Genomic DNA, 18,923 nt, shown 5'->3' with positions numbered 1-18,923 from the left:
ATTTCGTCGCTTCACACCTGAACCCTGTTTACCATAACGTCGTCTATGACGTTGTTCTAGTTGTAAATTTTCAATATTAATATCGATAGACAGTGGTCGATACTAATACTGATCTTGCCCGGTGATCTTTGTCTTACTTTTACGTTTTGTAGATCGAACGCCGACGTGGAACATTTCGTCGTGGTCCCAGGGCGCTAAAGAGACAGAAATTCTAGCGAAGAGTAAGAACATCAGGTAAATTCCTTTTCGATCTTCGCATGTAGTTTGTTTATTTACATACTTATTATTAGTGACACCGTGGTACGTAGAAGTTCCTGCACATTTACATTATTCGCCGTATTTCGGAGCGAAGGCACAGTGGTGGAATTTAGAATACTATAATTGGAATATAAATTCAGCGACACTATTGGCATTCAGTTCCTCCAGAAAAAGAGTCAAGAAACCTGCCCATTTATATTCGCACAGCAAATCCTAATAAACTTTCTTCCTCCAAATATTTGCATTCCTCGCGATTTACGAATGAATCTAATATAGATTGAATCGACGGAATGCCCTCAGGGATAATATTCACATTTACACGCTACTTTAAAAGTAATGGAGTACGAAATATACAACTGGTATTTATTAATAATTAATAGTATATCTAGCTACCATTCACATTTCGCCACGCGCTGCGTCTTTGGAGACTTAACAAGAATTTCTTTCTCACCCTCAACTCGCACACAAACACTCAGACGTATACGGTATACTTCTGTTTAAATTAAAAGGCTTTCCTTATCGGCTACACACAAGAAACTACGGTATCACGAATCCCTGTCACTACGCTAGAGAAGTTAACGAACTAAGTAGACGATAAGTCTAAAGTGAATCGACCCTGTGAAACGCGTGGGAGATTTCTCCCCCACTATTGCACGCAACGAACAACCCCCATCTCCTATCACCCATTTCATTTCACTTTATTTTATTCCTATTACGCTAATCACATCTCTTACGCGCGCTTCGGCCTCAACTGAAACAGGCAGAGGGATATAAAGCCCACGATCCACGCTAGTAGTACTAAAAATCCAGTGTACACCTCAGGCTCCTGGACGGAAGTCCCTTTCTCCAGAAGACCCCTCATCGAGATCCCCGGCACTGTTATGGGTAAACTCAAACTGAACCATCGAAGGGGCTTGGGCATGCCCTCGATTGGCCAAATGAGTCCTTTAAAATGCCAACAGATTTCTTCAGTGTTTTGTCCTTAAAGATAAACCTATCCATGTGTCCCTAGACTTTAGCGCTCGATTGAAATCCCGACGAAACATTCGAAACGTGATTCAAACTGAATTCGTGAGATTCTAAGTCACTCAGCTGTAAATTCGTTCGTGCACTTTCGTTTTTTCCGAATGCAGAGAATTAAGGAGGCTTCATGAAGAAAAAGTGAAACGAGATATTTTCCTGCGATACGTGCAGAGACAACCGACTGATTATTTGTTACAGCTTTGATTAGGTGTCAAGTATTTTAATTTGATTAACGCGTTTTTCTATCGTTGCACTGTTCAAAAAAGTAGAAACGGATTTTCTGAATAACTAGAAGCAACGATCGTAACGTAAAAGAAATACTGTAGGTACTTTTTTTTACCAATGATGTGTTTATCAAATGCGTGATTGCATTGAATTGATTATAATGTAAGTCTGTATAGTTTGAAGAAGCAGGTAGTATGCTAATGAGGAAGATAAGTATACATTTTTTTGTGGCATATCTATAAGGCAGAAGAAAATGTAATAACACATCACACATCAAAGCTTTTGAACTACTGATCCTTTTTACGCAAACGAGCCTGCAATTATTTTGAACAGTGTATGACGCATACGAAGAACGCGCCTTGTGTTTAATTTTACGATGGAGATTCTAACTACTGAAATTAAACGAATTGCGTATATCACTCACCACAAAGAAGTATCAACGGGAAAAAGCTTCCTACGGACGCATAATTGACGAGAGCGTACGAAGTGCACATGATCGATATCACGAAGCCTGTTGAAATTTAAATGGGAACGGGATTTTAACTTGGTTTCGACTTGGTCGGAATTTTATATTAACTTTAATGCTCACCGTACATCATCCCACAAATTCCTTCGAGTATGGCGAGCCAAATGACCGCGGTCATTGATCCTTTACACTCTACACCGAAGTGTAAAAAGCAGACACACAATGACGCTCCTACTTGAATGATAATCACCACCACTTGGGATGTCAGGTGTGTAATTAATATTTCCGCCGTTGTGACACCTAATTTCGAAACGGCACATAGATTTTTCAATCATAGAATTTGCTCGAAGGACACGAGCGATTAAACAAATATTTCAAGTAATTTTCATTTTCTAAACTTTACGTTTCAATTTCTATAAAAATTCAGAGTTGTTCGTTGAGATGGAAAGTTGATGCTCCTCCTACATATTTGGAATTGAATGGAAACGATCGATCATTTATTCGAACCTACTAATCTTCTGAGAACATTAGTATACGCAACATTCCATGCACCTAGAGAGCTCGTATAATTTATTTGTTGACATGCTCGGTATTTAATAATAATGCACAATTTACCTTGAACAAGACTTCTATCCCACACGCCCGAGTGTCGATCTGTGATAATTATACTGGAGCAAATTGACGTTGCCAAGACGAACACTAACCTGAGACAAGTGTGTTTATAAAAAAAACTTATTTATAATTTGAAACGATCATTTGAAGTTTCGAACTTACGATAATATGAAAGGAGCCGTAACGAACTTTACGTAATTTTGGTCCCTCGTACCAAAGATGGGTTCTTCGATCTGGAAAAATCAATAATTCATCCTGATAATATTAACGATTATTATTTAATGCACTGTTGCAAGCATAAAGTTTCTTAAGTGTACGTACGCGTATCGGTACGTCCGCGAATTTCGGAGATATTCGACACTCGCTCATGATCTGTTCGTATTCGTCAAAGAAACTGTCGTACAGTTTTCTCTGTGCGAACAAACCGATTTGTCTGTCTAAAAGAAAAAGCAATATCCATTTCGTTTCTTCCCATAAAAATTGCCTATACTTCAACTGCCACTCAATTAAAAATATATATATTTTCATAGACCTCTGTGTTTATAAAATGTTTACTAATTATTACAAAGGCGCGTACCTGGCGTATAAAACGAAACTTCGATCTGGCTGGCCAGAATATTCTCATCTGACGTCGATAAAAAGTCTTCCAGCTTCGTTTCCAAAGCGCGCGAAAAATTTCCACTGAAATGCATCACTCCGATGCTCTTCTTCTTTTTTATTTCTTGCACTGCCTCGTCATAAGTGCTGTAATATATCTAAAAATTGAACGTGATCAGCGCATACAACGGTGCAGGTCTCCTCAGGACTAGTTCCCCGAATTTCTGAATTAATTAACATAGCCCGCGTACCTTCTGCAGAACAGAGTCGTCGATTCCCTTTATAAACCTGCAGCTGAGGTCAACAAAATTGCAAGTAAACTCGTTTTCATCATACGTAACGTTGCCCCGATTTCTCCCGTAATTACAGCTGCCAGCTTCATCGTTCACGATCGATATGGCGAGCCCCTTTGGGTCCAGACCGGTGGAGTTGAAGAATAACACCATTTGTAATATCGGCAGGATTATCGAGAATAAAACACCCCTGTGCAAACAAATTTTAGATGCGACACACGCGTCATTTGTGCCATCTGCTAATAATATATTATCATGTCAATTACCCGGGGTGGCGTATGAACTGGAGAGCATTCTTCATGAGGAGGGCCTCGCACCTCTTCTTCGCACTGCTTTGCAGCAACTCGTTGTTCTGAAATACGGCTTTCCCTTTATTCTCCCTAATTTTAAGGGTGGCTTGATTCGATCACGACTCTACATCTCTCTGGGATTTATGGAGATTCTAATTTCATGTTTCAGAAGTATATCATTGGGCAAATTCTAAGGTGACGAATAGAATATCTCACGTTACTTTGTAATGCATTTATGGCTGTGTTATTTATATTTGAAGTTTGCACCAGTTTTAACGGTGCTGTCAGTTACTTCTTTCTTATTCCCCTTCTACAAGATCAGAGGAGACTTTCGTAATAAGATTCTTTAATCAGGATTGAGTCGCACAAGCTTTGACTTTTTCGTCGTGTATTATATAACATACTGAGATTGTTCTTAGATCCAATAAGAAGGGAGATGAAACGCGATTTTACACTCTCTTAAAGTCATAATTGAGACTTAAGAAAGCAATTGAACTTCGACGAAATATAAGATCGCATAAAGAATGGGCTGTTGAAAACAGGACTCTGAAGCCTATAGTACATACCCGATAAAACGAAGAGAAATATTTGTCCAACGTGTGCTTAAAAATGGACACTGCCATAATGGAGAACAATTCTATTGACTTACCTGCTTCCGTTCATCACATGCAGTGCCTGTTAGCGAGGAACTGTACATATATGGTTTCAACACGATGTCCTCCACCCTATTCTGTTTCTCAATGTCAGACATTTAAATCAAAGGCTGCTAAAACGTGGATAAAATGACGTGCGCTGACCTAAATACACACTACTGTCTTTGCAGAAGCGTGTCTCATCTCAAATACCTTGCTGATAGACTCGAAGTATCAGTGAAGAATTAAATCGAGAATTTCGAGGAAAAAACTGTACAATTTAACAATGTAGTTCATTGACGTAGAAATAAATTTTCAGAAATTAAATTTTAATACGCTTCTTCGCGAAATTGAAGGCAACAGTTCCAAGCTGATAGTGAACTTGAGGATGACACTCCCACCATGCATTGAAATCACTGGACTGACATTTTTAGCAATGATTTTCATAATTCTATTATGCAGAAACTAATCGTACTATTTATATGAAATTTTGGGTAAGGGATCTACAATTCCCCATCTTATAAATATAAAAATTTCAGCTTTCTATTTTAAAAAATGACGAAGATACGATTTATTTTCCAAAGCAGTAAAAATTATCTGTCTGACCTAGAGGACCATTAAAATAGTGTCTATGTCAAATTGTTAGATGATAAGATACGGAAACTCAAAATTTAGTTATTAATCTAATTTTTCTTTAAAAAAGGAAGGACGACCGGTTATCCTCAAACAAGCTTTTCCTACACAGCACATTGAAATCTGAAATATGTGCTACGATTCTGGTACTTCTCCCACGAATGTTAAACAGATATAAAATTGCATGCATTACCTTTCTCGGGAAACTCTTGTAAATGGAGTCCAGGGTGGCGACGTTGGTAAACTCTGCCGGAGGAACTGGAGATTGAGTGATTCCGCCAGACGGATTTTGCACTTGCGATTCACTCAAGCTCAGAAACGCTTCCTCCAAGGAATTAGTCTGATACTTCTCCAGCAGATCGCTCGGCGATGATTCAGCCAACAACTGACCGCATCTCATTAATCCAATCTGAGCATTGTAATAATTCATTACCATAGGTAATGCATAACGCGTGTCTGTTTACAGCGACTCTTGTATGAAATGTTATTACTCTAATGCCTTGTGACATTTTTCTTTGCGAATACGAAGAAGTAATACTACAGTCCTGGCGTTAATTACTTAATTATCAGTGTAAATAATTACGTGTCTATTAATTTCTGCGGCGGAGTATTTCCTTTCCAAATTTTACCATTCTAAAATCACTGTTGTCTATGGAATTCAAATTCCCTAACATCGCGACACACCTTTTGAAAAAAACCACTTCTTATTCTCAACATAAATACTCTGCGCAAATTCGTTCGCAAGGCTGCAACAGAATACTACTTACCATGTCTGCTTGCCTCGCTTCCTCGATGTAATGCGTGGTGATGACAACAGTGACACCATCTTCCTGCGTGATCTTCACCAAATGGTTCCAAATACTGTTCAAAGAATCGCTCGCTCACTTTATCGTCTTTCGATCTCCTTTACGCGATCGAGAGGCAAGGAAATGAAATTGTACTTGCTTGTCCCTTAAAACCGGATCCAGACCGACGGTGGGCTCATCAAGGATTAGTAATTCAGGCTGATGAAGCAAGGCGGCTGCAAAAGATAATCTCCTTTGCTGACCGCCACTCATGTTTCTCACTAAACGATCTCTGGGTGGTAGCTGAAGCAGATCCTTCAGAAATATGTACCTGTCCTCTGGAATCAGAGAGTACAGGAACTGCGTTACGGTTGGATGCAGGTAAAAAGACAAGTCCATGTTGCAAGAATACTTTATATACCTAATTGAGGTGTGTATAGAGTGTGGAACGAATTAGACTGCAACAGTGAGTGCATGGCAAGCATTTATAACGTTGAGAAAAAATTATAAGAGTTTCTTTACAAATTCTGTTAGAGTGAACTCTCATATGACATTTCATTATTGACTAATTACTTTTTGAAGGTGTTGGATTCTTCCTCGGTCAATGTATATAACTATTTATCAGATAACGATAGAAGTACACGAACAGTTTCAATTGGGGAATAATTAAAACAGTGTATCATGAGTTACCAATCACTTCATTCTCCAAGCCATTTATCCTGCCGAAGAAGTAAAGCGCCCCAATCACAGAGAACTCCTCCACCAACGAAATCTCCTGTGGCATGTAACCCACTCGTGGCCCTGGAATTCCCGATCCCTTGGTTCCCGGCTTTCCACCAAGCACCCAAATTTCACCGCTGTCCAATTTCCGAATGCCAACCACGCAGGAGAGCAGAGTGGTTTTTCCACAGCCGCTTGGCCCCAGTAAACCATATCTGTAAGAAATAATCAACGTACACATAATTAAAGCCGAATGAACAAGTGGAAACACGCGCCTATACAAATGTGTAGAGTTGAATGAAAATTTTAGCAGAAGTTGCTCACATGGATCCTTTGGGAACAGTTAGCTGCAAATCATTCAGAATCGGCTTTCCCTTCTCATATCGTTGCCTGGCATTCCTCACGACGATCGCATGTTCCACCACCATTTTATGAAACGTTAACTAGCAGGAATCTGTAACGGACAAGTTGCACTTAAATTGTCTAGAAGTATCGAGCGTGTCAGCATCCGAACGTGCATTACGATTTCATTAAATGCAGTCGTTTCTTTTGGTCGTATGCAGGCAGGAAATCAAAAGCTCATCAGGCTAAAGTACATGCAGCGTCTCGTTAATCAGTTTTTTTTGTCCGTTTAACATTTATAACTATTCAAATTGCACATTCGAGACGTCAGTAGCAGGTTACTTTGTCGCCTTGTAGAATTATCTCTCGTTCCGAAGGATTAGAAGCTTTATTCCTTCGAATTCTATTTCTGCAGAATTTTTTCCAATCGTAGTGGAAGTCTTGAGCTCAGATAATACTAAGCTGTGGGAAATAATTAAGAGGATTTATCTATAGGGGTTCCACACAATTTCTGAGAACGAATCGAATACCAGAGACGAAAGAAATAATGTATCTAAATATATTGATCTTTATAAAATACAATATATAAATTTAGCTGATTTACTGTCAAACAGCAATGCAAGTTCTTTGGTTGCATAAAAATTCACTTTTCCTAGAACCAGATGTAATTTTCCAACACGCCGAACAAACCACTTAAGTAATATTGCATTGCGTGATTCTAGATTTGTTGAACGTATCCTCGAAACGTTTCATTAAACAAAGTGTGTACATACTTGTCCCCAGCGTTCAACAAACTTAGTCGTTTCAGCGTATTTATCTTTCACCGCTATAATAGACCACAGCCAGGTGAATCTAGGACTAACGATCGCGTAATACTTCGCAAATCATACTCAAGAATTTTGCCAAGGCCATCAAACTTGTCCCTCCACTTGAACATTAGACAGGGTACTTCCTTCGTCACGGTAACCCATTTTTTGCATAATTCCTCCGGCCCTTTCACTTTCTCGAACCCATCAGGCATTGCGACGAGATTCGCGGCGAAGATGACACTACGTCTTGGAATAATTATAAACCCTTACACCTCCTACTTTTGCGAATCTCCTGCTTGCTCTTATTCCTCGTATTATTCGAAGACTTGGGTTACCGTGCCCCGCGTTTTCGCATCTAAATCTCAATATTTTATTCCCATCGATTTCGAAGTCACACCAAAAATTGACGAGGCGCAGATGAGACGAGTTAAAATCAGAGAATAATCGTTCGTGAATTTGTGACACTGCTGTCTTCTTCTAAAAACATTCGCTGTGTCAATCGACAGGGCAAACGAGCTCGATGACGCTGAAACAGTTAAAAGCCGATACAAACACTTTTCACACGAGATATTGGAGCGTCGCATTGCGTATTCCGTTCAGACTGCCTTTATGTTGAATACCGATCCCCGCGGTGGTCCTCGTTCATTTATCATTCCGAGCATCTGTTTCGGGTGTACATTATCGAGCCCGTGTGATACGAATTTCTAAGAGTAACCCTCCGCAACCCTTGCTATTGCGATTTACTCGCGAGCACGGGACACGAGGCACGAGACCTTGCTCGAAGAAAGTGGTTTTAATAGTAGCAGGTACGTTTAACCATGCGACGAGACGTTCGTTTATTTATAATCTTTCAAGAAGCTCGGCACTCGGCGACATATAGCGGAATAATGGTAGCATTTGATTCAATCTGACGGTGAAAGCGATTGCAGCATACTCGCAAGGCAGTGCCCCAAAAGAAATCATCCAAAAGAGAGTCTAGAAGTCAGAAAAACACCGCGGAGGTAACCAGTCCTGGTAGTTGTGCTCTTTCGCTAAATCACTGTGCGTTACAGTGGCCGGGGAAATTGCGAATGTATCATGGGCTAGGATCGAGTGGCAGAATTGCTCTTTCTTTTCGAGCATGTACCAGGGGAACAGGACGACGACTTTTGTACACGGATTTCGATCGCTTCCGGGAAATGTTAACATTAATTTCGTGGAGATCTTTTATGTTAACAGTGCCTGGAAGTGCTGTGAGTCTGTATGTACAAATATTCTTCCTGGTATTAAATTTAATATTAGTTTCCAGTAGCTTTACAAGCAGCTACTTCAGAGCTTGCACGTGCTTTTAATTATGATTAAATCTAATAGTTGTGGTGTTCAATTAAATACTTGGTTTGCTTAACTATAATTTTGCGTAACTATAATTCAATTAATCTAGACGCCAGTGTAAAGGTGATTCTTTATGGACACGTTAATCCTGAGTGTAGAATAAAATTATTTCAAAGAAATAAAAAAAAAATTCCAGTTCTTCGTTTTCGAAGTTGCTGAAAACTAGAGTGCACGTCACTCGACACATTTAAGGGGGTATACCCGTTTGAACCCTCGGAAAATGTATACATTTTGTGGATTTTTTTACAAGTCAACGGTTTGATGCAGATTTCCCGTTTTTTAACTATGTTTACATAGTATTATGAACTACTTATAAAAAAAGTTTCAGTTAAAAAACTATTGTTTTTCGGAAGTTACGGATACATGTCCGAAAGTCTCTCGATTTTAGACGGCTAAACGGTGGCCCTAAAAACTCGCGCTACGTTCAATCAATTCACTTCCAATTTTGCATGCAGAATCATAATAAGATTCCGCATCGTCCAACGAAGGCTTTTTTTATTTCGATTCCCCGTTTATTATTTATAAAGGAAAAAGGTGGATTTTTCTCTTAGAAAAATTTAACTTTACCTTTGATCTCTCACCATTTCTTTATTTTTCAAAATTTTCAAAATCGCCTTCGTTGGACGATGTGGAATCTTATTATGATTCTGCATGCAAAATTTGAAGTAAATTGGTTGAACGTAGCGCGAGTTTTTAGGGCCACCGTTTAGCCGTCTAAAATCGAGAGACTTTCGGACATGTATCCGTAACTTCCGAAAAACAATAGTTTTTTAACTGAAACTTTTTTTATAAGTAGTTCATAATACTATGTAAACATAGTTAAAAAACGGGAAATCTGCATCAAACCGTTGACTTGTAAAAAAATCCACAAAATGTATACATTTTCCGAGGGTTCAAACGGGTATACCCCCTTAAGGTAAATATTCCCAAAACACTTGCAGCATTTTGAGTAATTTTTAGACGAGGAATCACCCCATGCTGTTTTACGCGTTACCGCCAGACGCAGTGGATTGAATTTTTCTTACTGAACTGCGGATCGACGAGAGGTAATGCAATAACCAGTAAGTACTCTAAAAAATAAGCAGGCCAACGAGTCTGTGACTCATTGGCGACGATAAACATTCTGGCCTCTGCAACGTCCGACTGCAGGTTTTCGATCGTTCGCCACCTCCACCTAATCCCGATCCGTGCGTGCATTCTACCTAAGCAAGATCGAATAGGACCAGTTCTAAGCGCGGATGTTCTACCGTTATACGAAGGGACTACCTGAGTTGGATGCACTCGACCTACGATGGACTATAGCAGCTGAGCATGCACCACGTGTCGAGAGCCTAGGAAAAAGTGTAACTCTAGGTCAACGTTCTCGAATGGTCGTCTGGAACCTGGAGCCTTGCGACCAGGTTCGACACGTCGGATCTGTAGTTTACGAATGGACACAACAGAGTCCTGGATGCTGAGTCCATCTTGGAACTCTCTTTCATAATTGAAGAATAATTTCGCAACGAATGCACTCAGCTGTGCGATATTAACTGTACTTTCCCATAATACCTGGCGAACATTCGGGAGAACCTGTACCAGATGAAAGGACCGTTTAATCAGCAATTACCAAGCAACTCGCTCGGCCGTGTTGGGGGAAAAATCAGTGGAATCGAGATACGTATCGGCAAAGGCCTGGTGTCAGTTGAAATTTGCGCAAGGTTATTAATAAACGCCATGGACTTATGCAAATCCTGATAATACCGTGTAATTTGCGGCTGATACGTGTCCGTCGCCCTCGTTTCGGACGCACGTAATTACAAATGACAACTAGACTTTTTTTTGCTTATAAAAACTACATTTTCCGGAATAGGCACGATTACACGCGATTTCAAGGCTCAAGTTACGACACCGCGAAGAAAGTGTTACGAACGGCAATTTCGAGACACCGTCGAGTATCGAAACTGTAGGAGCGATGGTGTAAAGCGCCTTGATAAGACTCTAGCGGTGGCTAGCGAGATTTGAGCAAATGGTAACCGATGGGAGAAGCGAATAGGGCCCTCGAGGTTTCCCAGTGGCAAAAAAATAGGAAAGTCTCGGTGGAAGGACGGAGCCAAATGTCCAGTGATTAATAAATATTCGAATTAATACGTCAGTGGTTTATATTCTTACGTAAGTTCGCAGCAAAAGGTGGGTTGTTTGTATATGGTGTTCAAAAGTCAATGGTATAGTTTACTAAGTGAGGAGCCAGTGATCGTGGTTCCTGAGGTAGCCCAGTGGCAAACAAATATGAAAGTTTCGGCCAGAGGACGGAGCTACCTCGTGCTCAATAATTAGTGAATGGTCGAACTAATACAGCAGTGATTTAGCAATTATGTAAGATGTAGTACGCAGTTTGTACAGTGGTGACGACGAAGAAGAAGGATTAGAAACTATACGATACTGATAGAGAAACGCTGTTTCTGTCGAATAAAACATGAATTCACTGAAGATGATTTAGTGCGTGCAATTCTGGAATTTTATCTGCTTTTCTATCTTCCGCGACGTGAAGTCACGACAAACTTATATTTAAAAAATCTGCTTATAACACATCCTGCAGAAGTATTATGTAATTAACGGGACAGGTTACTGAGTTACTCGTCACAGAATTTACTAATTGATAACATACTGTTTCCTACTTTAAATTTTTTAAATATCTTCTCCAAGCCTTCGCGCTGTAACTTCTCACTCACAGAAGAATCCTCTTCGCCACATTCCAGGGTTAATCCTTGATAATCCTCCCACGAACTGTGGCACCCATCGCTCCATCCCAGCATCCAGAAATCAGAGTAAAAATCGACTGCTCGTCCCACCAGGCCCTCCATCCACCAACCTTATTATTTACCCTTATATTTATCATACCGAAGGCGTCCATCGCGCGACGGAATTACAAACCCCAGCCCAATGGTCCCCAGCGAGGATCCCGATCATCGCAGCCATTTCGCGGTTCTCGGTTGCGGTGAGCGTGGACGGATCTCTGGCCAGCCCGCGTTCTTATTTCCGCAGCAAAGTAAGACACTTGGACCGCCGCTGGATCTCGCCGCGTGGGGCAATAGGCAACGAAAATAGGCGAGTGTAGAAAGTAAATTCGCCGGAGAAATTCGCGTCCGAAGAACGGCTCGAGCGTGCCGGGAGGACGCAGCATCTCGGCGTCGGTCGACGACCGTTTCGATGTTTTCGGCCGCCTAATTTTTGCGTCACTTTCGTGGACCCCGCGTCACGAAGAAAGTAAACGTCGGGGAACGGCTTCGCGGGGCACGTGAGCGAAGAGTTTTCGGGTGAGTACCCGCTGTAAATAAATTAAAGGGGACTAGACAGGCCTAAAAGCTGAGGTTCTATCAAAATCTTCCTTTAAGAAAGTATTAACGTTACTGGACTCGTAATTGCTTTATTAATTATGTCACGTTCCTGGCTATGATACTTAATTTTTGTTGGAATGTGTACAACGATGGACTGTTCCTGGAGTTGAAGTGTCAGGGACTTTGGGGACCCGGTGACTTGTGAGTTTTCCTTTCAGTCGCTACAGGAGACCCAAAAGAGGGGAAAACGGTCTTCTCGACCCCTGCGCTTCTCAGTCCGAGAAAACCCTCCAAACGGTTAACTTGCATCGCGCTAAAGACTATTCTTTCCATTACTTTTAGTTTAAGTATTACGCAGTTCTTATTATTATTATACTGACGATCGACTGTGTAACTTTTATTTTCTTAAATAAATAAACATTATATTCTAACAATTTTTGTATGTAAAAACAAATGCGTCATGCGCTGCAGTGTTTTGCGGCACCCACTCCCAGTTAAATAGATTTTTAACAAAAAGTAAATTAGTTTTTTAAATATATTAACAAATGCTGCTTTCGACAGGGCGGATTTTTTATTCGATTCACAGTTTCTTTTTAATTGCATAAAAAGTGAAGACTCCATGTCCGATAATTGGACGTTTCATTTGGAGTGCTGTCATTTCTTTAAAAATCAACGTTTTTTTAAATCGGTCACGTCGCAAACAGCGTTTGTTAATATATTTCAGAGAAACTAATTTAATTTAGTGGGTACCGCGAATCAGTGCAGCGAGTGACACATTTGAAACTGCGTTATACGGTTAATATTTTTACGTACAAAAATGAAGTATCATGGCCAAAGATGTGACATAATTAATGAAACAATCACGGGTGCAATAATGTTAATACTTCCTTAACAAAAATTCTAAAAGAACGTCAGTTTAGGCTTCTCTGGCTGTATGCCCCCTCTTAAACGGTGGCACGACTTATTGCGGGCCCCGTTCGTTCACGTGCCAGCGTCATAGTATCCTGCTCGACACGTTCGCTACCACCTTGAGTTCGAAAAACCTCCCGCGATTGGCCACGACATATTTCCAGTGGTCCTACTCGACGCGGTGTGCATTTTCCATTTGGTGCATAAAGAATGTGAATGCCCGCCAGGTTGCCTGGTATCAGTATCTGAAGAAAGTGGACCATGCATACTTCGCGAAGGTAAAATGCAGAATCGACGATGCCACCTGTGTATGACGATCTGGATGTCGTAAGAAATGTCGGTGGTATGTGACGTAAGGTAGTGAACCTAAGGGGTCGTCCTTAAATTACGTAAGAAGGCTTCTGGGGGCGAGAGGGAGTCGGGAATTCCTTACTTTTTCTTACAAGGGGGGAGAGGGAGTCAGGTAACCGCTTACGTAATATTTTTTTAACCCAATTTTCAATACGAGTAGCCTAAAAAACGATGCATCGTCGCGTACACGAAACCGAGTTAAATGAATTATATAAACCTTTAAAAGAATTTTAATAGCTCAAAAATTGTAATATAAAAAATATTACGTATGAAAGGGTGGGAAAGGGGGTTGGAATATAAAATCTTATGAATTCTTATACTGGGGGAGGGAGGGGGTGAGAAATCGCTAAACTTACCCTTAGGTAATTTCAGAACGCCCTTAATAGCTGTTTCGTTTATAGGTAGGGTCCCACTAGGGTTGATTGAGCATTCGTAAGGAAGACGGGGCGATTTAGACGTTGGATTTGATTGCGAGAAGTGATTAGTTTCTGCTTAGCTTCCATGGTAGGAAGTTCGATCTGTTTGTGTAAACTTCGCAAGTCGTAGTGTTCCAGTGGATTCAAGTGATTTGGTTTAATTCGAGTGGGATATTGTGCGTTAAGGGTGCTAGGCAGTCGTTCCTGTTTAAAATGAAGCATTTCTGTTTCGATTAATTACAAAGAAACAAATCGAAACTGAGACTTGTGTAGTTTCGGACCGAATCTAAATTGAAGTTAATGAAAACTCTTACTCTTAATGCAAAAAAACTAAGACCTCAGCTTTTGGGGCTTGGGGGAGGGTAAAACTTCATGAACGTGGTTTTATTTTGTTTTTTTTTTCATAAAGAATAAGAGTTTTCACTAACTTCGGTTACATTTTTTGAACACGCTCCAATTTGATTTGAATCGATTGGAATCTCCGTTTTTCAGTTCTCATTGCAAAACAAAAGAAACATGTGTAAAAAGCCTCTTTAATGACCCATCTGTATTGAAGTTTATGATGCTAAGAAACTTCGTGCGAAAGAACAAGTCTCACTTTCAATTTGTCTCTTTGCAATTAATTGAAACAGAAATGCTTCACTTTAGACAGGATCGACTGCCTAGTACCCGTAGGAAAAATTACAATAATGTGAATGGAAGAGATTCGTTTGCCTTCGAACACAACTGGGATGAAAGTATCGAGGAAGAATCATTGGTTCGCGCGTCATTTGGCACTGAGCGAACATTTCTGCATTGGATAACATTTCCTGCTTCTTTCAAACTGATCTTGCCTTCCTTCATTTTCTAATCGACCAGAAGACCTTGGCTAAACAACAGCACGTGGCAGCAATAAAAAAGGGTATTTAATTTTTCAGTATTCCCTTCCGGAGATATTTGCATAGAAATGCACGTAAAGGATGCAAATCTTTTTTTCGTAGCGTTTAGAATGTTAGTAAAAAAATAAAGTCCATATATTCCATGTCTGTAAAAACTAAAATCGCATAATGTGGTGTATACTAACATATTTCAATTTTGTGCAATCGCGGTTTAAAATAGATGACTTTGAAACTTTGCATATCGATGACGAGTAGTAGATAAATTGTAAAGATCACTTCGTGTTTTATTGAAACAGAATAAGTTCGTCTCCTATCGCGAGTATTAAACCCGAAGTGCTTTATAAATAGCCCCAAGCTTTAATTCAACTTGGACACCATCAGAATCTCAAATCAGTCAACTGAAATGCAGGGCGCATTCTCATTTCGACGATCTGTTGCATCTTCGATTATTCCGCGACACATCTTTGAATTAACGAAAGCACAAACAAATCTAGAACCTGAAATATGAATATTGCACCGCTCAAACTTTGGGTCCTCCATATCCAATTCACATTCTTCGCTAAATACTAACTCGCGGTACGGGAAGTATTTCAGTCGTCAACGATTTTCTGCCGTGCGTCAGCGATCAGCGAAATATAAGCAAATGTCTTTTCAACGTGACGAATAAAATATTGCACGTGTCGCGCATAAAGCAATCGCATTTTCAAGAGGTACATTTAAATGAGACCTTGCTTGATAAAGTCCTAGCAGACTCGAGGATGAAACGCAATAATCTTGGAAAAATATATTTATAGAACTACTGATTTACGTTCCAACAACTACTAACAAGTGAACAGGATAATATTGGAGCTTATTAGACGGGTTAAGAATCAGATATGCACCATTAATATTAGCGTTACATATTTCAACACTGAACAAATTTCTTCCATTCTAAACGCTTGTAAAAAATTATGAGGCCCTGATTTCAATGACCATGCATGGTATTGCGTGCATAGTTTGACACTGTGGTAACTTGAGACATAAGAGTAAATATTATACAACCGTTCCATTCACCATTGAACGTTTTATGACACAAGTATTATGACACAGGGTGTTCACTACCTAGTTTTTTGCTTAACAAGTCTCATCTTTACGCTGAATGTCCGCTATGGCGCACATAAATTGGACGTATTAATTTTCCGGGGCTAGTTGATACGTTTTTCAGTTTTCAATTTTTTTTTTAATTAATTACTTGATAATAAATATGCTGAAATATACTTTGGTCCTTCCTCTTTGATATATAGTAAGCGAAAACATGAGAAAATACATACAAAATGAATGAAAAAATGTTATTTAGACGATCAACTTGGATGTATCAATCAAAACTATTTACTGTTTCTCTGTATAAACGAAGACAGTTAAACAACGATTGTTAACGTCAATGTAAACACACGTACGCTGGATCGTAGGAAAGAATTGAATAACAATCTTCACATATCTCGCTCAAATGGAGCTGCATATATACGGTGTCGAGATAATTCGTCTGTATCAACTTGCCCCCTGTATCAACTAGCCCCGGTCTCCCCTAAACTACACGATCTGGGATAATAATCGCGGTACACGTCCTCTATTGGGGGTCTAACATCCGAATGTTGTGGTAAAAATATCTAGGTCTAACGAATTGGGACATTCATCTTCCTGCAATTTTTTTTGTGGGTCTCAGAAATGTCTGCAAGATCAAATGGTAAGCCGAAATTTTCTTATGTTCTCCCAAGTATTACAGGTTAACTCGGGATTTATTGTTTCTCAATATTTGCAGCATTTTTTATGAATAAGTGTAACTACGATTCACGTGGCACGCAAAGGCCTGGTTTTCTTGTTTGTTAATATTCTACTAGAAATCACAGCCCACAGATAAGGCTTATCAGACACCATTCTGGTCTCAGCAGAGCATAATTAATTAAACCATTAATTTTCTTGTAAATTCCATAGTTCCCTATGATATTTGCGGTATCCTCCTTTATGTACCATGAATTAGGCGGAAAGCTAAGTGCTCTCTTCCTCGTTTCATCTATTATGCAACGTTTCCTAATGTTACTGAGAAAATTATGGCCCCATGTTCGGCGAGACTTATCATTATGCTAGCGGAGGAGCTTCAAGTGTCGCGAAAACAGCGAACACTGCAGTGTCAAGGAATTTTATGGATGCTCCCAAAACACACATTTGTCAAACTGAAAGTTTACGCTGTGCGAAGTACAAGAAGGTCCTTGAATATTTTACTAAGTTAATAATGGAATTAATCTGTCTTAAAGCAACGTCTAGACTTATGAAGTTACCCAGTAGACTGGAAATAGGAAATTGGAGATTTATTTTAAATTGCCCTCCTTAATCAACCAAAGTGTCATTTTTCGTAAGTTTCTTCGTTCACTTGATACGACCAATTTCTTTCATTTAACGTTTACGCGGACCGCCAACGTTCGAAAATAAATTAATTATAACACACGAAAGTTAATTAGAATCGTGGGATTATGAAGTAACTAGGCTACAAGGATTTTCACTGGAAAATATGAAAGCTTAAAATCCTTCTTCTCCACGCAAATTTTGTCTTCTTCTCGAGAATTGGAAAACAACCGTTCTCAGAAACACGGGAAAAAAAAATTTACTATCAAGCTGCATATTTCGCTAAATACGAATACTATTGATCTAAAATTTTCGTAAATTTTCGACCAAGTTTTCATTTAATATTTCCCGTTTCGTATCAAGAATAATTTCGATGTTCGACTGATCTTCTCTGCGAATTGAAATCAGGCGACAGGTTCAGAAAAATGGCGGGAAACAGCATTTAATGGTTTCAGCCAACCTCTTTTAACTGAATACCGAAAAATATTTGCAAATCGCTCCACCATCCAGTAGTAAATATATATAAAACCCTTTTCTCTATTTTAAACCCATATTTCACAAAAATATGGCAGCCCCACAAATTATTTTAAAGTAAAGAATCTCCAAAAACAGTGCGCAACGAATTCTTTGCCTCCGGAACATCCACTTTCCACGGAACGGAAGTATTAACACCACTCGATCCGCCGGAAACTGCGAAAAGTCACATGCGTAGAAAGTCTGATCGAAAACAACGACATTTCCTATGCGCCGAGCTAATGGAAGCAACAATTCCCACGGCAACATTTTACCGCGGTTTGTTACGAAACCCAAGTAATCTTCGCAGTGGAAACGATAAACAAAAGAAAGTTATCGCACAGCTTTCCCGATAATCATTCCCGCGCGCCGCTCGGAAAAGGCGAATTCGTTGGCACTTGTGGTAAAAATGATTGACTTCCGGTCCACTTACCGCGTCACCGCGAATAATCCTTCAATCCTCGAAAGTGAAACGCGACCACGCTGTCCTGCGCTTCTGAAAACGTCCGCGCACCACGGCCGTCAAATTCGAACGTTTGTAAGCAGCAGAAAAGTCGACGTCGATCGCTCGCCCCGGTATGCACGGCTACCACCAGAAAGACGCGCAATGGAACGGCGCCTCGAATCGTTTCGGATCGTTTCGATGTCCAAGGCAATAGATGCAGGCGCACGGCAGTGGAGCCCTCCCGTGATTCTAGTTCCAGGTCTTCTTCCCCCCTTTTATCACTGAAATATTTCTGTCCGCGCGTGCAACTTTCTCGTATTTCCTCGTCGGACACTTTTCTCCCGTCCCGCGTTTCTAGAGCCCTAACCTATTCCCCGTGCGGCTCAGTGGACGTTCGGCGTGTTTTCGGCGGGAAGCTAGACACCGGTTGCGCGACGAAATATCACGTTGCACTGATTATATCGGGCATCCCGTTTCCGGGTGGCAGTCGGAGCGTATCGTTAACACGGCGATCGCTCAAAACGGACTGTCGACGGCGGAAGACTCCTAACGATCGATTGTCGAATCCGTAGATGGCTACGCGGATGTATGTCATGACAGCGTTGACAGCCGATCCAGACGTATTTTTTGGACGTGCTTGTATCGTACCAGGTCCGAGCGTC

At 40.3% G+C, this 18,923-nt stretch overlaps 1 protein-coding gene across 1 annotated transcript; it reads right to left on the bottom strand.

The window, feature by feature from the left end:
* Positions 1-239: 239 nt before the first annotated feature.
* On the bottom strand, positions 240-18,923 carry LOC143373692 (ABC transporter G family member 23). Its single transcript, XM_076821161.1, has 15 exons — positions 18,250-18,923; positions 6,859-6,988; positions 6,505-6,749; positions 5,975-6,152; positions 5,797-5,890; positions 5,223-5,438; positions 3,741-3,826; positions 3,433-3,664; positions 3,162-3,339; positions 2,906-3,021; positions 2,747-2,817; positions 2,588-2,676; positions 2,096-2,272; positions 1,931-2,017; positions 240-1,203 (listed from the first exon to the last, which is right to left on the bottom strand). The coding sequence occupies exons 2-15, from the start codon at positions 6,960-6,962 to the stop codon at positions 989-991; spliced, it is 2,088 nt and encodes a 695-aa protein (XP_076677276.1). The 5' UTR covers positions 6,963-6,988; positions 18,250-18,923; the 3' UTR covers positions 240-988.

Source organism: Andrena cerasifolii, chromosome 10 (genome assembly GCF_050908995.1).
Source record: "Andrena cerasifolii isolate SP2316 chromosome 10, iyAndCera1_principal, whole genome shotgun sequence".
NCBI classification, from domain to species: domain Eukaryota; kingdom Metazoa; phylum Arthropoda; class Insecta; order Hymenoptera; family Andrenidae; genus Andrena; species Andrena cerasifolii.
The sequence above is the reverse complement of the archived record's forward strand: the minus strand, read 5'-3'. Positions and strand labels throughout refer to the sequence as shown.